Source organism: Chanodichthys erythropterus, chromosome 11, assembly GCF_024489055.1.
Source record: "Chanodichthys erythropterus isolate Z2021 chromosome 11, ASM2448905v1, whole genome shotgun sequence".
In the NCBI taxonomy this organism is placed as follows: domain Eukaryota; kingdom Metazoa; phylum Chordata; class Actinopteri; order Cypriniformes; family Xenocyprididae; genus Chanodichthys; species Chanodichthys erythropterus.
Genome location: NC_090231.1, coordinates 29,996,942 through 30,016,104, shown reverse-complemented (window position 1 = coordinate 30,016,104; position 19,163 = coordinate 29,996,942). Strand labels below are relative to the sequence as shown.

The window sequence follows — 19,163 nt, the reverse complement described above, 5'->3', positions numbered from 1 at the left end:
TGACTGCTCGACACTTTTGCCGGTGTTGTCATATCAATATTCATCCGTCGAGCCATCTCTCTGTTTGCAAAAGAGAGATGAGCATTGCCCCGACAGAAGGCTATCGAAAAAAAAAAAAAAAAAAAAAAAAAATTCCGAAAAAAAAAAAAAAAAATTAACAGCATCGAACCGACAAATAAAGCCTCGTCTTCATATGGCTCTTCCCAAACCGCCTGAGTTTCACCGCCTCTGCTTGTTTTTAGAGGTAAATCCTTAAACAGTAGTCTATACCTGCTAATTCCAAATATTATCACGCTGCTTTTACTCCAAGGCATTTCAGCGTCTAGCAATAATACTTGTCCTTGTCATGATGTCATTTATCTTCAAGCAAAATAATATCGCTTTAAATTGTGCAGCTATCAAATTCTCATTCACATACATGCAAATTCCCAAATCAGTCGCTGCACACATTTTCTTTTCCATAATTTACTTCAAAGATAGTGTATTGTCCATTTTAAATACAAAATGCTACATTAAATATACATATTAGTCTTTAATACAAATAGACTCAGGCGGCTGCAGCGTTTAAGACAATTCTTAGAAGTTACATCCTCTTGATTAACAATTCAGAAACTAAGATTTTGAGGATAAGCATTTACTCAGAAAATAATTGTCCTCGGATTTTTTTATTTTTATTTCTTTTTTAATCAGAATTCGTCTTCTTTTGCTTCTTCTTTAAACAACCACAAATAATAAATAAATGTCCGTGTGATTGGCGATGAATCCGGTATTAAATGTTTGACATACCTTTCTTTAGCTCATAAGGTGAGTCTTTACAAAGATCTACCTGTGTTTGGCTTCTTACTTTGCTCTCTCTTACCAGAGCCTCGGCTCTGTTTAAAACAGTCTGGCTTAATCCATTGAAATGTGCCGTTGAGCTGGTGTTGGTGCCGTGGCTGCTGTGGAGGTGTCCGAAAGTGCTATAGTTCGTGTAGCCCGGGTAAAAAGGGGACGTGTAGTAAATAGGCCGAGAAAGGACCGTGTTATTAGGGAGAGGGCACTGAGGGGAGGAACGGCTCGGCGAGGCAGCGCTGGCTATGACTGTGCTTTGACCCAGCCCCGCGGCCTGTGGAGCCTCACTGCTCCCTTTGCACCTGTCCGAAGACGTGGCGATCTCGGCCAGAGACCAGAGTTTGGGTTTGGGCGCCGAAGGGGGAGAATGAATAACAGACGTTACGTTGCTGTTCCCCGTGCTTGCGGCGTGGCCCGGTTCTGAGGGCTTTTCTTGCGTAATGAGATCATTCCCTCTCTGTAGGACTGGGGGAGAGGAGGTGGTGGGTTTCGCTTGCTCGGCGAGCAAATCCGTCCGTTCCTCTGTGTCTTTTAATTCCGAGTCTGTCAAAGGTGGATCAAGATCTTTAGCATGAGTCTCGTCTTTAAATCTGTCGCATGGTATCTCCCCTGGGTTGATAAGTTTATGATCTGAAAGCAAACAAAATAAATAAATAGATTTGATTAAGCAAGACCGGTAGACAATGACATGATGTACATTTTTTGAAGATGAGACAGATATAGCATGCACATTTTAAACTGTTGTATATGCCTGGTTTTACAGTAAAAAAAAAAAAAAAAAACAAACAAACAAAAAAAAAAACCCCAAAAAAACAAATTCAGTTCATTTACCTATTTTCGTGCAAAGTTGCTTAATATTTGACATTCATATAATAATAATAATAATAATAATTATTATTATTATTATTATTAATAAATTATTATTATTATTATTATTATTATTATTATTATTATTATTATAAAGAGGCTTGTGTTATTATAGCTATAAATGAGATGCCGTGCGCCAGCTGTGTCCTTATTATGCAGCTCGAGATAAATGAAGTGCAAAACACCATACGTCACGAGCAATTCTCAGTCCATAAGAAGTCAAATTAGAGGAGTTCAAGGTGATTATTATTTAAAGCAATTCTCCCATTATAAATAATATACCACCATTAACCAGCAATCAATTTTGCGCCCGGAGTGGAAACGACTGCGATGAAAAATTGATGATTTTTCCACAGACCTGCCTCTGTGTCTGTGGAGTCTCCCTTGTCCGTGGGCTTGTTTGGCTCGTCGTCGTCGTTTTTCTCTAAATCAATGTTTTCGTCCTCTTCCTCGTCCTCGCTCCGGTTCCGTGGGGTCCAGGTCATCTTGTTCTCCTTCTTTAGCCTCCTTCTGGCGTTGGCGAACCAGGTGGACACTTGAGTGAGGGTCATTTTAGTGATGATGGCCAGCATGATCTTCTCGCCTTTGGTGGGGTACGGGTTTTTCCGGTGCTCGTTAAGCCAAGCTTTCAAAGTGGCTGTGGCGTCCCGGGTAGCATTCTTGCGGTAAGCTGGGTCTCCATACGGGTACGAGCCCAAGGGAGCAGCGTAAGGATGATACCCTATAGATCCGGCCATGCCTGTCGTGTGGTCATACGGGGAACTCTGCAAGGAGCCAAACCAATTGTTTTATTAGCAAAATATCACTTTATGGACAGCTGCGCACAATGTAGGATCGGTTACAGATCACTTACGCAAACACACCATAAACAAACATTACGCACACACATGCAAACCACATGACAGGTACACACTTTAAATCTAATTAATCAAAATAGTAAAGCGCAAGGCCGCAGGGGCACGTATTCTATCGTTTAATTTTTTTCCAGCAAGAATGGTTGTGAGATGCAATTTCACAACGTTCTCTCCAAAATCCCTCCTCTTTGTTAGCGTTCATAAATCTTTATTCGACAGTGATACTGACTTTTGACAATGTTTATGTTCAGATTAGCCAGCTAATTAGAAGTTACAGCGTTATGTTGGGTCATCTGACAGTGTTGTAGCCACAAGCATTGACCAGCGCTGGCCTACGTGCACGTAATTCACATGTAAATAGCCGGTAAAACATGTTTCATTTGAGCCTATTTGACTAAATACACTGTTAAGACAAATGGGGAGCAACTGATAATTTATTCCTTTTGATATCAAAAATATTACTCAGAACCGAGGGAAATCGTGTTGCCACAAATAAACATATATATATATATATATATATATATATATATATATATATATATATATATATATATATATATATATATATATATATATATATATATATATATATATATATATATAAATTAAAAACGTGAAATTATGTTTGTATGTTTTTTTTTTCTGTTTGCATTTATTGGATTCGAAATTAACTGATTCATTTACAGTGTAGAGAAATATCAAAGTCTATTTGTTGTGATGTTTATTTTTAGAACAATTTCTGTTTGTTTTAAAATGTTGTTCTGCATTGTGTATTATTTAAAGTGTCACGAAACCCAACCAAATTCCGCGAATGCATATTTGATTGTTAAAACCGCAGATCTTGCGCAAATGATTACAGTGTGTCTCGTTCTTGCAACAGAATGTGCATTACAACGAAGCATAACAATTTATCCGCCCAACTTTCCAGAAGTAGGAAAATAAACAGGACCGTGAATATAGTGCACTCACCACATAAGAAGTGAAAGTGGCGGCGGCGGCCGCATCAGCACTGTACGGGAGATGGGAATTGTAGCCTGGCGAGGCGCTGGTGAACGCTGTAGATCCGGCATAGGGAGCGAAAGCTGAGCCAGAGGAAGATCTCCCTAGCTCCTCTGTCCGGGGTCCCGATATCACGCTTGTACTGTAGGCAGGACACGAATAGAGTGCCAAAGAGGCGGATGGCTGATACAAGTAGCCCTGAGGGTACGCCATGGTGAAGATCCAAATATAAGCTTCTCACTTGAGTTCTTCTCCCTCAAACTCTCACGCGCTCTCCGCGCTCGCTCATAGAGTTCCGAGTAAACAGACCTCCGTCCCGTCCTCCTCACGTTGATAGCAGTGATGGAAATTAAAGAGGACGACGAATGCATAGACTTCACACTCGTTAATCAGTCGTTGTCAGACTCACACGCGGATTTTCGAGGCGCTCTCTCACCCTCTGCGCGCGCTGTGACTCTCATGCCGAGCGCGCGGGACAAGTTTTTTGCTCTCGGATGGGGCTTTGCTTCGGAGAGTGTCCTGCCAGGATGCTAAGTTGGAAATTGAGGATTCTGACGCCTACTATGAGCCTCTCGCTCCTCCTCTCGGGGTGTAGTCATCGAAGGCAAGGCAAACTGGAGCTGGGTTACAGCAGCCCAGCCTGAATCGATTCTCTCTCTCTCTCTCTCTCTCTCTCTCTCTCTCTCTCTCTCTCTCTCTCTCTCTCTCTCTCTCTACACTCGTACCCTGGCACTCACTAACAATCTCCCCCGCTATCCCCCTATTTTTGTCTCTAACAAGCCTCATTGCCTTAGACTGAGCAGCTCCAGCCCCAGGATGGCGGTCTCATGCGAGCCAGTACATCAACTTCAACTTTCCTCATTTTCTAAATACACGAAGCCTTCATTTTCACACACGATTAATAACAAATGGACTGTTATCTTCATGGGACGGCTTGCTAATACGACAGGACGCTACAAGTACTGTTTGCAGCTCTTTATCCTCTTGGTTTGTGTGTTCTCGGCGTTCATTTTAAGCTTGTCGAAATGTATTTATTTATTTTTTTCCCCAAAAATATGCGACAGTCGGTGATCCGTCGTCATCGTGCCTTAAGTCAGCTGAACACGGACCCATTTTGACGTTGCATTTAAACTGACTTGCGTTTGGGGGAGGTAATAATATTACCTCATTGTATACATTTACGGCTTAAAAAAATTAAACACAATCGTTTTCGCAAACCTGTTTTTTCTTCAATTTTACAGAAACAATGCGGCGAAAGTGAGTGAGTGCGCGCTTAGATCAAATCTCAGTGGTAAGAAAGTGAAGAAGTAACTTTTGACAGGTGTTAACTGATTTGTCCGCTAGACAGTTTTCGCCTTAGATCCCGGAACAAACTAGATCTTCTTCTCCTTTACACCAAAGCCCCAAGCGCAGACAGATTAAGACCATATGAACCACGGCAAATCCACCACGACCAGGGGCTCTAAGCCCTTTGATTCAAACAGATATATTCCTCTGCGGCGGAGGATATCCTCATGTTTTTTGTTCTGTTTGCTTGCAGATATTGTGTGTGTCTAGCCTAACAATGGATATATTCTATAAACATTTAATTTAGGTAAATATACTACATTATGCATTAAGATAAAATTGGTTTTATTTTTATTTACTGTACATATCATCACAACAATCATTAGCCCAAAAGTAAGATTAATGTAATGCAATGTTTTTCATAATTTAATTTCATAATTTAAGCGCACATACACACAAACAAATAATTTAAAATAGTGAAAGTGGCCGAAGAGTTGCATTTTATAGCCTACTATGCTAAATGTACAAAATTTCCTTTACGCATATTACAAACTGCAGGCGAACTGATAAACAGGCCTGCGTCCGATGTTGATGATTAATAAAAAAGCAAAAACTAAACAAACAAAAACATAAGTGGTGGCTGAGGAACTTTACGCAGGAGTCAGTGAACTGGCTCACTTGTTAAAGTCTCTCTGAGCCGAAAGGGATCGCTGTAGGCGCTGCTACAGAGTGTGGGCATGAGGTCACGTGTTACTGCACTCTCAAGAGTAAAGAATGATGACGCTCAAACTCAGTGGACCAATGCTAAGTTCAAAGCAAAACAAACTGAAGACATGCGAAATTGTCGACTGTGATAGTGAAGACGTTTTTATTAATTCTGCACCACCCGTGAGTGAAGCCTATATAAACAAACGAAATACAGTAGAGGAAACTGAACGAGAATGACATATGAGTAGCCCACTTATTTCAATTCATAAGGAAAACAAAATAGCCATACACGTTTTCATTGTCATTTTACATTTTGAATCGATTACATATAAAATAAAATAATGCATAGGCTATGCCATATAAAATCCCTAACCTAATTAACCACTCCGCTCTTTTCTTTCTTTCCTTTTTCTGAAACAGTGGAAGTGGCCATTTGCACAGTCACCTTTAAATAGCATATCGGTTTCCAAGGATACCCAGGAGTAGCATTTAAATGACGTCAATATTCATTGATAGAGTATTATCGGCAGTAATGAGTTCCTCTTCACCAATAGGATTCGATAAGCAGTCTGTTTAGCCATAGTGGAGGGGTGAATGAAAGAAAGCATGGAAAGAGAAATGCAGCAGTCACATTCTTCACGCGCTGGCAGAAAGGTAGGAAACTGCTTATTCAACTTAAATGACATTATCTATAAATTAAGCCTTATCAAAGCAGTCGTCTGAGTTGACGGACAAAAGCACTTTTGAACATGATGTTTTAGCAAAGGGGGTCTTATACTATTGAAATAGTTCGTGTCTTATTCCCAATATGCTCCCGTGAACTCCCAGACTGGACGGCAAGGGGAGGTGTAGGCTTATGTTAGGATATGTGCTCTCACTGATGTATCAGTTCTGCTTGTTTTATGACGGAAGCTTATGTTTCTAATTATGAATGTTTGTAATATGGCGAGGCGTGCAGATATGCAAGAGTCTGAATCTTTGCACAATAATGCAATATGTCAAACGAAATATAACAGAGACGACCAAAAAAAAAAAAAAGTGATGCTTTTCCACCAAAATGCCTGGGGGAAACGACATAATTTAATTTGGATTTAGAAACTATTATTAGAAAGCATTATCTATTGTAGCAGACTAATTGCTTCTCGCGTTCGCGCGCAGAATGGGCTGGTTAAACAAAGTTAGTTAACGCGAAGTGCGTGACAGGTTTCCTCGAGGCACAAGGTTAGGCGTGTCTCTCCCGACAGCAATGGGCAGCCGGTAACGTGTACCTCTCTCTATGTCCCTCTCAAACGGATTTTAGCCACTTCAAATCTGCCCTAAACCGATTAGTTGACGCCAAATATTCTTTGATGTATTAGCTAAGGGGTTTTGCCACTTGGAAGCCAATTGAAATTCTAAACAGTCCGCTGCTAATGCTTTGGGGAGATCCGTAGCGAATAATGGATGTGATTTATTTTTGACCTTGCCATTTTCATGAAATGATTAAACACATGTGCACAAGTAAACCCTATCCCCCAAGCAGCAATGCAACATAATAATAATAATGCATATTATTATTATTATTATTATTATTATTATTACTGCAATAAACAACAAAATAAACGTTTATATTGATATTATATTTATTAAATCCCCTATTACACATTATGCCAGTAGTATGATACACTTTACACCTCAGTGTAAATTTGAAATAATAAAATAACTCTTTTATTCATCATTAATTTTTAATTTATTTGACTAAGTTTGTGCTTTTTTGATGCTTTGAAACAACTTAATTCTTACCAAAACTACGTGTCAACTATGGCGTGCAGGTGTTCACTCATAATGCTGCTTGTAATGGAGTGCTTCTAACCATGATCCAAATATCTATGTAAGAAAATAAAAAGGGGCAATGCTGATCCCTTGAAAGAGCAATCTAAATCTGTCAGTACTCTATAGGTTTGCTGAAGACCTTTTATTGAAACCACCTAGATTGTTGATGCAGGAGCTCATTTATTTTAAACATGATTACTCTGGTATTTCTTCTGCCCTCTTGGAACAGGTGTGAAAATACCATGAGGGAGTTCTAGCAGATTTAATCGACTTGCTGATTCTCATCATGATAGCCTTTACCACCCCAGTCAATTTTAAAGTCTTCATATGGCAGAGATAGACTGGGTCCCTGAGTCCCCCGGCTGTGGCTCCATATTCCCGGTAGTCTTCCTCACAGGCCCCTGGTGACTGACAGGCCGTTAGCCAGGCTAAACGATGTGATGATGAGCTTTTTATGAGAATGGATTTAGAATTGAGAGATTTCAGACAAAGATTGTGTGCATTTTTCTCTCTCGTTCTTTATGTGTCTCTCTCTCATCTCCCTCCCCCGTCTCTCTCTCTTTTCCCTGCTAGCCGTCTAGATTATGATTGATTTGGCTGAAATGGATTGTAGGAAACAGACATTGATTTTTCAATGACTTCTCACCAAAAAATATTTAAAGTTGTATCCACAACGTCGGAATCTCAGTATCCAACATTCTCTCTCTTCTCTGCGGCGTTCTTTGCTCTGGAGCGAGAAAGCACCATAATGCAGTCGAGTCAACGATGAGACAAATGACCTGTAATGTTATTTTGAAATGAGTCAGTAAGCTGAGGGACTAAAGGAGTATTGATTGAGCCTAATGAGGATTGAGTGTTGGGAAAACAAGCTTTTCAGGGTTTTGCCGACGCATCTCTTATCAGCACACAACGATACAATGCACTTTCAGTACTACTGCAGATGCCTGTGTCTTGTAAGGCTTATTTGCTGTCTTATAATATTAAATCAGACACCAGCAGCCTGTATGTGCATGCATGTAAACACATGATCAAATAGTTGCAGGAAAACATTGTTACTAAAAACTCATTTGACAACATATTTTGTGAATGAATGAAAGAGCCTTCATGTGCATATTTTAATAGATTTTTTTTTTTTTTTTTTTTAAAGTTATGGATATACAAAGAGTTAGACTGCAGCTGTTTTACTCAAGGACTGGTATTGCAGCCATTGAAACAGAACTGAAATGATTGGTAAATCTCCACCACAGTTTTTAAACAGAATTTTATTAGCTTTGTGTGCAATGACAGAATTAAACTTCTCTCAACTTCTAAATCTGATATTAGTAGAAGCATCCTTGGCAGATCTTGATGTGGATTTATGCATAATTTACAGAGTCTTTACACTGACAAACTTTAATAATGTTAGATGATTTATTTGATTTTAAGTATGGTTTAAATATGTCATTTCTGCTTAGGATGAATTCTACAGGTTGTTTTTTATTTCTAAGATTCTTAGATTATTCCACACTAGAGGTTTACAGACAGTTAATCAACTGCTGTAGAACAAAGTATCTTGTTCTATATTTATAGAATATATACACATATGTACAGCATATAAACATTTTTACAAGGCTTTCTTAAATGCCTCACTGAGACTTAAACTCTTAGCAGACCCTGATCTGTTAAAATGCCCTTTAATTGGTGTGAGAAAACAAGCAGCCACAGTTGTTTTATATCTGACTGCAGCTGCAGTGTCAGTGCCATGCTAAAATGACCTCCAGAGGATTACAGTAAATATAATTAAACTTCTTTTTCTCTAACCCTCTTTGCCTTTTTTATTAATTCCGGTACTGTAAGATGTTGGCAAAAATGCTACTTTAATTTGTATGTTGTTTTATTCTAACTAAATGTACCATAAACTTTAATAATGGAAGGTCGAGTTGTTGAAAATCAACGGTAAAGAAGATTTTAGAAATGTTTACCTGGGGTGTTTTTACATAAAGTCCCAATCTGCTTTATGCCACTGCAGTAGCATCCTTGTTTTGCTATAATCACATCATTTGGTACACTCTTTCATCCACAGATCATTCTCCTTTTAAGAGAAGCTCTCCTGCTGTCCCATTGGTCAGGGTTGTGCCACGCCCATGTCCATCCAGACAGTTCATTCCCGGGCTTGAGGTTCGAGCGAGTCGTTTAAGGGCCCCGGTTGCAGGTAATCAGCTGAAGCTGCTGCTTAATTCTTAGGAGTTGTGTTCTGCTCTCCTCTTCCGTGAGCAGCGGCGTGTTGTTGTTTTGTTTTCTCTGAGCAGCTCTTTGATGCCATATCCTTTTACAGTTGCTCAATCCCAGCAGCCATGTTTCATAAACATCCAACGGAAAACATCCTGTGCATTTGAAATGTAGATGGCTTTCTCTGCCTGCCTCTCTGCATACCGTACTTGCCCTCTTACATTTTCTCTCCATCTCTTTCTCGCAGCAGAGGTGTTGGGTTTCTCTCCACTACCTTTGATACGTTCGAACAGCTACCCGATCAAGCCTCGGCGTTTTGGGTGTCAGGTGTAATGCGCGGCAACAACAATGCGAGCGAGACCTCATTCCCCATTTGCTCCTCATTAGGATGAGATCACTGAGGTGCCAGATCCAAATTAGCTGTTTGTTATGTTGCGATTGCACATGATATGGCCTCTCGTAATATATCAGGCAAGCTCAGGAGAATGCCAACCACTCGCAGTACTAACATACGTTCTAATGGATTTGTTGGTTATTTTGAAGATTAATGGTTTATTGAGGCTATATTCCTTGAATAGTAATTGTATAGAAATCATATGTGTTAAAAGAGATTTAAATTTCCCCACACCTGGCCAGGTGATTGAGCGCATTTTGCTCTAGGTATCTGTCTATATGCCTCTGAGGTACTTCACCAGTGTGTTTGTGTGTGTCTATTTCCCAATCGTAGCATTCAAGAATTTGACTTTTGTTGCTTGGGGCCCAGGCATTATTTGCTGATGATCTTTTTGCATAACCCTCTTCCTTCCCTCTCTTCTCCCTCAGGGAGGATGTATTTTAGTGTGACACACTGGTATCTACGGGTGTGCTCACCTTTCATTTCCCATAAGCATCTGTAGCCCAGAGAAATGTGGTTCCACCCTCGCAATAAAAATATAGCAGTGAGATCAAAGAGCCACTCATCTCACTCTCAAGTCCCATCACTACAAAACCAGGAAGATGTCACCAGACCTCCACTGTTACTCATATTAGACTCTACTTAAGGAGATACGGTATACCGGAAAGGACAATTCTGTCATTCTGTAAGGCCTGTTTACACCAAGGACAATAACTATAGCAATAACGATAAAGATTTAGTTCTAAAAACAATAAAAGAATAGCAGTCCACACCATAACTATAACGATAACGGCACAGAGAAACAATATCATTGGAATAAGAACGATAAAAACATTGATAGCCAATGAGAATCCATCCTGTTTTAAAGAGCTTGAGCATTTAAAGCGCTGGACGACATAACAGCAATGTGCTTAGAATAAACAGAACAATATTGTCTGCTAATATAGTAATTGTTAAAGTTATCATCCTTGGTGTGAACTGGCCTTTATTCACTCCCATGTCGTTCCAAACCAGTATGACTTTCTTTCTTCTGCGGAACATATATATATAAATATATATTTTGAAGATTTTTTTTTAATCCATAGAATGAAAGTCTATAGGAGCCATTGTTCTTATTGTATGGACAAATAAAAGATACTGAGACATGTTAAATAATGACTGATTTTTCTTTTTTTTTGGGTGAAATATCTTTTAAAGTATAGGCATCTCAATTTTATGATTGAGCTGACGAATAAGAATTTCAGAATTTTTTTTTTTTTTATGATTGAAGGGTATCAGTGTTTTACTACTCAATTAATTTTTCATTTCAATGAGCAGTACTGTTTTTTTTTTTTTTTTTTTAGTATTATAATAATTAAGCACAGCAACCCACTATCAAAACATGCTCGTCGTCTCAGACATATTTGTTTCCCTGTAGCCTGTTAATGAAGGCAAAGGAGCAGTGTGTGTGCAGACAGTGTAACCCATGAAGTGTGTCTCTATGCAGATGAGATGCTCTTCAGACAACATCAGTGTGTGAGCAGCACACCGTGTAATGAGTAGCAGGAGCCTCGGTTCTCATAGCTTAACATGGCGCACTCACCACGCAGGTATATTTGCCAATGCTAGGAGAATCTGTTGAAAAACAGAGTCTGAATATTTTGAGTGAGGGGTAAGGAGGGAAAGTTAAGAGGGCCGTCCATGCGGGAGACAGTAGAGGTGCATGGAGGTGAAGGCTATGCTTGCATCCTTGAGGGAGCCCATTTAAAAAGCGCTTTGAAAGTGAAGCTAGACAGCACCAGGAGTCATCTCGCTGACTGGTGCTGCGAGCGAGAGAGAAAGATTGAGGTGGTTGGGAGGGATGGCTTTCCACATGAAACATCTTGTGTTTTCATAGGCCAAATTTCCTGTTGTAAATATTCACCGAATGCTCGTTTTCCTTACCTTTCCTTCTGTGTGTTCCTTTTGTGTGTGTTTTTCTTTCTCTCACACAGGTCCTGGTGGAGAGAGAGAGGGAGTGGGAGGGAGACAGAGCTAGAGAGAGGACGAGGGAAAGCCCATAATGCTGTAATGCCCATTAGCGAGATTTCACGCACTCTCTCTGATCTGACTCGCTGACAGAAGCCTCTAAGAGACTATAATGAGAATGTTTGGCAGGATTCTGGATGTGTGTGTGTGTGTGTGTGTGTTGTATCAGTGTCTAGGTGAATGCAGTTTTTATGTGCACCACTCATCAGCTGTGACAGAAAATATTTGATATGATTCATGCACCCACACATATTCCCCTCACACATTATTATTCTTTGACATTTTTCTTCATACATTTTTCAAAAGTCAAACACATTAAGGCTCATTTTAGGGATATACACTGAAATTATGGACAAAATCAATAAGCCGATATTTATTTTTGTGTTATTTCTGATAATCGTTAAATATTAAACATCTGTACTATTTAATAATTAAAAATAAAATAAAAATAATTGAATTAATAATTAATAAATTAATAAATGCTACATGGGAATTTAGTCATCACAACACAATGTACACTGTGTATTATATTTATTTTGAGATCTCCTGATTACATTTAACTGCATTATTAAATTATTACTGTTTTTATCATTAGATGATGGCAACGGTAATCTAAGTATTAAAAAAGCTGGAAATGAATATCTAAATACAACTAAAAGGAATCAAATTGCCTGTGAATAGATCTAGACCACCCTATACTCATTAACATTTTTAACATGTTTAAACCCTGCGTCAGATTGCTGTCAAAGTGACATGCCTGTCCTTATTATGAAATATTAACAGTCTACTCCTTTTAATTCGTTAAGTGGCAAAAATGACTAAAAACACCCATCCGCTGCTTTCTCCCTCTCTCTCGCATGCTCTCTCATTTTATTTTACACAAATTAGCTTTGGTCCTGGAGGGCAAAATGACAAGAGGTTACTGGAAGACTATGTGTTTAATTAATTGAAAAATGCTCAAATTGCTTTTACAGTTGTTATTGGAGGTGAAAAAATGGAATCCATGTTGCCAGTACTCAGGCATAATTAGCTCCTGGGGGAGTTGGATATTTAGCATTAGCAATGTTGCTGCACTTAGGACACAAATTTCTATTTTGATAATGAAGGGCCTGGGCTGTAGTTGAGGACAGCTGTAGTTTGAGAGGGTGGGGGTGTTGAGAGTTTCTCTGCAAAGGAGAGAGACACCCTGTCTGCTCTCTTTCTCTCTCTCTCTCTCTCTCTCTCTGTGTGTATGTGTGTCTGTGAAATGGCAGCAAGGGCTCCCATGGGTCACACATTACCTAAAGTATTTAAGTTTCCAATTAAACCGAGAACCAGCTAACACTGCAACAAGCTTGGAATGAGCCAATGAGATTCCACACTCATCTCATGGAAACTGGCCCATAGAAGAAGAGGAAAGGATGAAGGATGTGGATAACATAGGAGAAAATCCTTTGTTTATTCAGACTTTAACTTTATTTAGACTACTTTTTTTTTCAGTACGGACATGGTTGGGAGGGAGAGGAGGTAAGAGGGAGTGTGAAGAGAAAGAGAGAAGGGAGAATACAAGACTTTAATGATCTGCTGTGGAGAATCAGTGTGGAGTCCTTGGAGACTGCTGGGCTAGTTTGAAGCAGCATGGTCTCATTTGGTTTGGACTGAGTGTGGCAGTCCAACTGAGCTCTTATACCATGCTGTCTAAATGCCTGCCTGCTACTGCCTGTGTGTGTATGTGTGTGTGTGTGTGTGTGTGGATTGCATACAGGACGTGTGAAAGAATAAGTCTGCTCTTTTAAGTTCCCTTGTTAAACCATAATTTTCACCATCAATTAAACGTTCCCCATGTGTTTAATAGTCATTTCTCTCTTTCTCTGTCACTTGTGTTTGGCAGTACAGAAAGTGCTCATACAGTCAATTGCTATTCCTTTTCATTAGGCTAAACTCACAGTTGTTTTTTCTACATTTGGATAATTAGAATCTACAAAAAACAGTAATTCAGTGTTTTGCAAATAACAATCATCATGCAAAGACTCTTTCAGTTGATTTCAATACAGGCGAAGCAAGAATTACATAATACATCACTAAGCATAAATAATATGCATAGCAAATACAATTTGGGGTCAATTATTTGTTTTTTAAACTATTTTTTAACTTTGTCTGTATAGGAACAATATTTTCACTGATATTGTTGTAATGCATTTATGTAAGTAATGTACCTGTGATACCTTAAAATGATTCCTACAGAGTCTGTAGTTTCACTGTAAAATGCTGGTATGTGATATAGCTGTGCAGGTAAACCTCTCTCCCCTGGCCTCAATAGGCATCTGACACTGGGGTTGAGGTCTTTAACCTTCTCGTTAGAGCGCCCGACTCCCATGCCGACTATTGCTAGTTTGAGCCCTGACCGGTTATGCATATAATATTTTTGTAGTCGGTGAGTATTCTCTCAGAAAGTATTTGTCAAGAGTAATGGTTTGGTTCTGAAAATAATAAATATTAATTAAAAAAAAAAAAAAAATGTTTCCACAATAACTTTTATACAGGTTTTTTTTTCCCCCTTTCCCTGTAAAGATGCCTAAGCAGTGAAGACTACCATGAAATAACTCTGTCCCTTCCTTGAGCAGGAAGTTAAAGGAAAAATTCTGTCAACGTTCTTAGTTGTTGTATTTAATAGTAATAATAATAATATAGGAAATAAAATATGGAATTTATATGGCAATAAAACAGATCACGATAATATAATTGAGATGTGTATATGCCTATAAGGGATATTTCACCCAGAAGTAAACAGTGTCATTATTTACTCCCCCTTATGCCGTTCCAAACCTGACTTTCTTTCTTCTGTGGAACATAAACGTTATCTTATTGATACCTTAAAATGATTCCTACAGAGTCTGTAGTTTCACTGTAAAATGCTGGTATGTGATATAGCTGTGCAGGTAAACCTCTCTCCCATAGCCAAAGCATTTTGATGGCTATTTTGACAGATTGTATTGAAGAAATAAAACAAACACTGAGACATTTTTTAAAATCAACTTTTGTGTTCCACAGAAGAAAGAAAGTCGTAGAATGACACGAGGGTGAGTAAATAATGAAAATCTTTACGAACTATCCCTTTAATGGAGAAATAGTTAAATGACTGTCCTTTTACATCCTAGACACCATGCCCATTGTACAGAAAATATGCTAATTGGGGCAATGGGAGAAACTGAGACAAGGGGTTATTTAATTTCCCAGGGTGCATTGGGCTTAGCAGAGATGACAGAGAGGCTGAGGCAGAGTGTAACGGGAGCTTCACCGCAGCAGCCCTGCTCTGGGCTTCCAACCGACAGAGGAGCACCGTGAGAAAGAGAGACGGAGAGAGAGAGAAAGAGAAAGAGAAGGAAAGTAGACCTCTGAGCTGCGACTCTTGTTCTGTAAAGCGCACATCATTAAATGATATAATGTTACTGTCAGTTTGTCATGCAATAGTGTCAACGAAAAACTTTACAAGACTGGTGCCAAAAATTAAGAGATTGAGAGCGAGAGACAAACAGGACCTTGCCAATCATTCATCATTGTCTCACGTCCTCTCTCTCCTCTCTTCACAGACTTGCTCTTTTTGTGTGCGCTACCCAGAATTCTTTGTGACATTTGTTGTGTGAAGATTACTCACTGGCCCGTAGCCTAGTGTAGCACAACAGTGATGGTTTTAAAGACACAGAGTTGGAGCTGTCCCAGCCTCGACACCTCACCCACAAACTGTGCCTCCTGTCAACCCCCACGGGCACCTATTGTGGTGAATCAGTGACCGTGCCATTCCTTCTTTCTGCTCTTCACCAACAAATGATAAACTAAGTGGAAAAAAGACAGAATGGGATGAAGAAGAAAAGAAGATCCAGAGCATGTTGCCTTTTGGCTGGAGTCGTTCAAGACAATGCAAGTGCTGGACCATCATTTTCAAATGCACTGAACAAATGCAATAGACCAGAGTACTGACAGCTTCCGTCAAACAAACAATTCATTATTGTTTTTCTTGCAACACCCTAGTGGAATGAAAATGGATGTAATGTTTTAATAGAACAGCAACATAGTAATACCTACATATTTTACAGCTCTAGAATTAATAAATAAATTGTATACAATAAATTTATACAATAATAAATATACAGATTGAAAAATAATAATGTATTCTGAATTTATTTTATAATATATATTTTCACTTTATTAAAAAAAAAGTATATTGCAAATTTAGCATAAAATGGTAGATATTTTGTTTATTCTGTTTTTCAGTATACAGTAAAATATTTTTTCTCCTTGACATTAAGTCAAGTCAAGTCAAATTTATTTATATAGCGCTTTTACAATTGGTAATTGTTTCAAAGCAGCTTTACATATTAGAAGCACAGAAAAAAAGGGAAGTGGTTAAAACTGTACAAACAAGCGTGATAATATGTAACATATACAAGATGGTGCTACATTAAGCCAATGTCGGCTGACTTCCAGGGGTGGAAAAAACCCCCTAGGAGAAAAACCCAGCGTGCTAGCACTGGGAAAAAAGTCCTAGGAGGGAAAAAACCCCTTGGAAGATATATATATGTAAATGTATATGGAGATCAAAATCTGAATTGTACATTTTTATTATAGAGATTAAAAATCGATTATATATAAATATATGTAAGCGGATACGGGGATCCTGGGCTACGTTGTAGTCAGGTCCAGACGCAGGTTCTCCATCTGACCTGGATACGGCCTGGATCCAGCACCCGGCAAACCTCAGGATAAGCAGAGAGACAGATATTAGCGTAGATGCCATTCTTGTTCTGATGTACAGGTATATCTAGTGTTATAGGAAATGTTCTCGGTTCCGGCCGACCTAATTATTGCAGCGTAACAATCCTTTAACGGATTTGAAAAATGTTAATGTATTGATAATGTGTTATGTGTATGCAAGAGCAAAGAGATGTGTTTTTAGTCTAGATTTAAACTGACAGAGTGTGTCTGCTTCCCGAACAATGCTAGGAAGATTGTTCCAGAGTTTAGGTGCTAAATAGGAAAATGATCTGCCGCCTTCAGTTGATTTTGATATTCTGGGTATTATCAACTGGCCTAAATTCTGAGATCGCAATAAACGTGAAGGACTATAATGCATTAAGAGCTCACTTAGGTACTGGGGAGCTAAACCATTTAGAGCTTTATAAGTAAGTAGCAAGATTTTAAAATCTATACGATGTTTAATAGGGAGCCAATGTAATGTTGACAGAACTGGGCTAATATGGTCATACTTTCTGGTTCTAGTAAGAACTCTAGCTGCCGCATTTTGAACCAACTGTAGTTTGTTTAAAAGCCGAGCAGAACAACCACCCAGTAGAGCGTTACAATAATCTAGTCTTGAGGTCATGAATGCATGAACCAACTGTTCCGCATTTGTCATTAAGAGGATATGTCGTAATTTAGATATATTTTTTAGATGGAAGAAGGCGGTTTTACAGATACTAGAAACATGACTTTCAAATGAAAGATTGGTATCAAAGAGCACACCCAGGTTCCTAACTGAGGACGAAGGTTTAATGGAGCACCCGTCAAGTGTTAGAGAGTATTCAAGGTTTTTTCGTGAGGAAGTTTTTGGTCCAAAGATTAGGAAATCAGTTTTTTCTGAATTTAATAATAAGAAATTTCTTGTCATCCAGTTTTTAATGTCAGCTATGCATTCTGTTAGTTTTGTGAATTTGTAGGTTTCGTCAGGGCGCGAGGAAATATAGAGCTGAGTATCGTCAGCGTAGCAGTGAAAACTAACACCATGCTTCCTAATTATCTCTCCTAAGGGCAGCATGTACAGAGTGAAAAGCAACGGTCCTAATACTGAGCCTTGTGGTACCCCATATTTAACCTGTGATCGATACGACATCTCTTCATTAACTACCACAGACTGATAACGGTCAGATAAGTATGATTTGAACCATGCCAAAGCAATTCCACTAATGCCAATATAGTTTTCAAGTCTTTTTAAAAGAATGTTATGATCGATAGTGTCAAAAGCAGCACTGAGATCTAATAACACTAATAGAGAAATACAGCCACGATCGGATGATAGGAGTAGATCGTTTGTAACTCTAACGAGAGCAGTCTCAGTACTATGGTATGGTCTAAATCCTGACTGGAAATCCTCACAGATTCCATTTCTTTCTAAAAAGGAACACAGTTGTGTTGAAACTGCCTTTTCTAGTATCTTTGACAGAAAAGGTAGATTCGAGATTGGCCTGTAATTTACTAAATCTCTCGGATCTAGTTGAGGTTTTTTAATAAGAGGTTTGATAATAGCCTGCTTAAAGGTTTTTGGCACGTGTCCTAGTGTTAAAGATGAATTAATTATATCAAGAAGTGGACCTACGACCTCTGGAAGCATTTCTTTCAGTAGTTTAGTCGGCATTGGGTCTAACATACATGTCGTTGATTTTGATGATTTGATAAGTTTAGATAATTCTTCCTCTCCTATAGCGGCGAATGATTCTAGTTTTACCTCAGGGACACTACAGTGCACTGTCTGAAGAGAAACTGTAGACGGTTGCATGTTTATAATTTTCTCTCTAATATTATCAATCTTGCAAGTAAAGAAGTTCATAAAGTCATTACTGCTGTGCTCTATGGAAACGTCAGCAGTTGAATCTCTGTTTCTAGTTAATTTAGCCACTGTGTCAAATAAATACCTAGGATTATGTTTGTTTTCTATTAAGAGATTTGAAAAATAAGTAGATCTAGCATTTCTTATGGCTGTTCTGTACTCAATAATTTTTTCTTTCCACGAAAGGCGAAAAACTTCTAGTTTTGTTTTCTTCCAACTACGTTCAGCTTTTCTAACAGCTCGTTTTAGAGCCCGAGTGTGCTCATCATACCACGGCGTTGGATTAGTTTCCTTAATCTTCTTTAGACGTAAAGGAGCGACCGCATCTAATGTGCTGGAAAAGAGAGAGCCAATAGTTTCTGTTGCAGCATCGAGTTCTTCTAAGTTGTCAGGTATACTAAGGCGATGAAACTGCTCTGGGAGATTATTTATAAAGCAATCTTTAGTGGCAGACGTGATTGTTCTACAATATTTATGGCTGGGTGGTGGTTTTGTAGCCTTGGCTAATTGTATTATACACGAGACTAAATAATGATCTGATATATCATCGCTCTACTGTAGAATTTCAACAGCATCAATATCTATTCCATGCGACAGTATTAGAACTAGGGTATGA

General features: G+C 38.8%; 1 protein-coding gene across 1 annotated transcript; it reads right to left on the bottom strand.

Annotated features, from left to right (window-relative positions):
- Window positions 1-424: 424 nt before the first annotated feature.
- Window positions 425-4,091, bottom strand: irx5a (iroquois homeobox 5a). The gene is made up of 3 exons (XM_067400712.1): window positions 3,522-4,091; window positions 2,057-2,462; window positions 425-1,461 (listed from the first exon to the last, which is right to left on the bottom strand). Exons 1-3 carry the CDS (start codon window positions 3,762-3,764, stop codon window positions 770-772), a joined length of 1,341 nt encoding a protein of 446 aa, XP_067256813.1. The 5' UTR covers window positions 3,765-4,091; the 3' UTR covers window positions 425-769.
- Between the last annotated feature and the right edge of the window lie 15,072 nt (window positions 4,092-19,163).

Excerpts from the sequence above, each read along its gene's own strand:
- irx5a (XM_067400712.1), bottom strand. The coding sequence starts at position 3,764 with ATGGCGTACCCTCAGGGCTACTTGTATCAGCCATCCGCCTCTTTGGCA. Across the intron at positions 2,463-3,521 it reads CCACTTTCACTTCTTATGTG|AGTTCCCCGTATGACCACAC; the intron begins GTGAGTGCACTA and ends GGCTCCTTGCAG. Across the intron at positions 1,462-2,056 it reads CTCCACAGACACAGAGGCAG|ATCATAAACTTATCAACCCA; the intron begins GTCTGTGGAAAA and ends GTTTGCTTTCAG.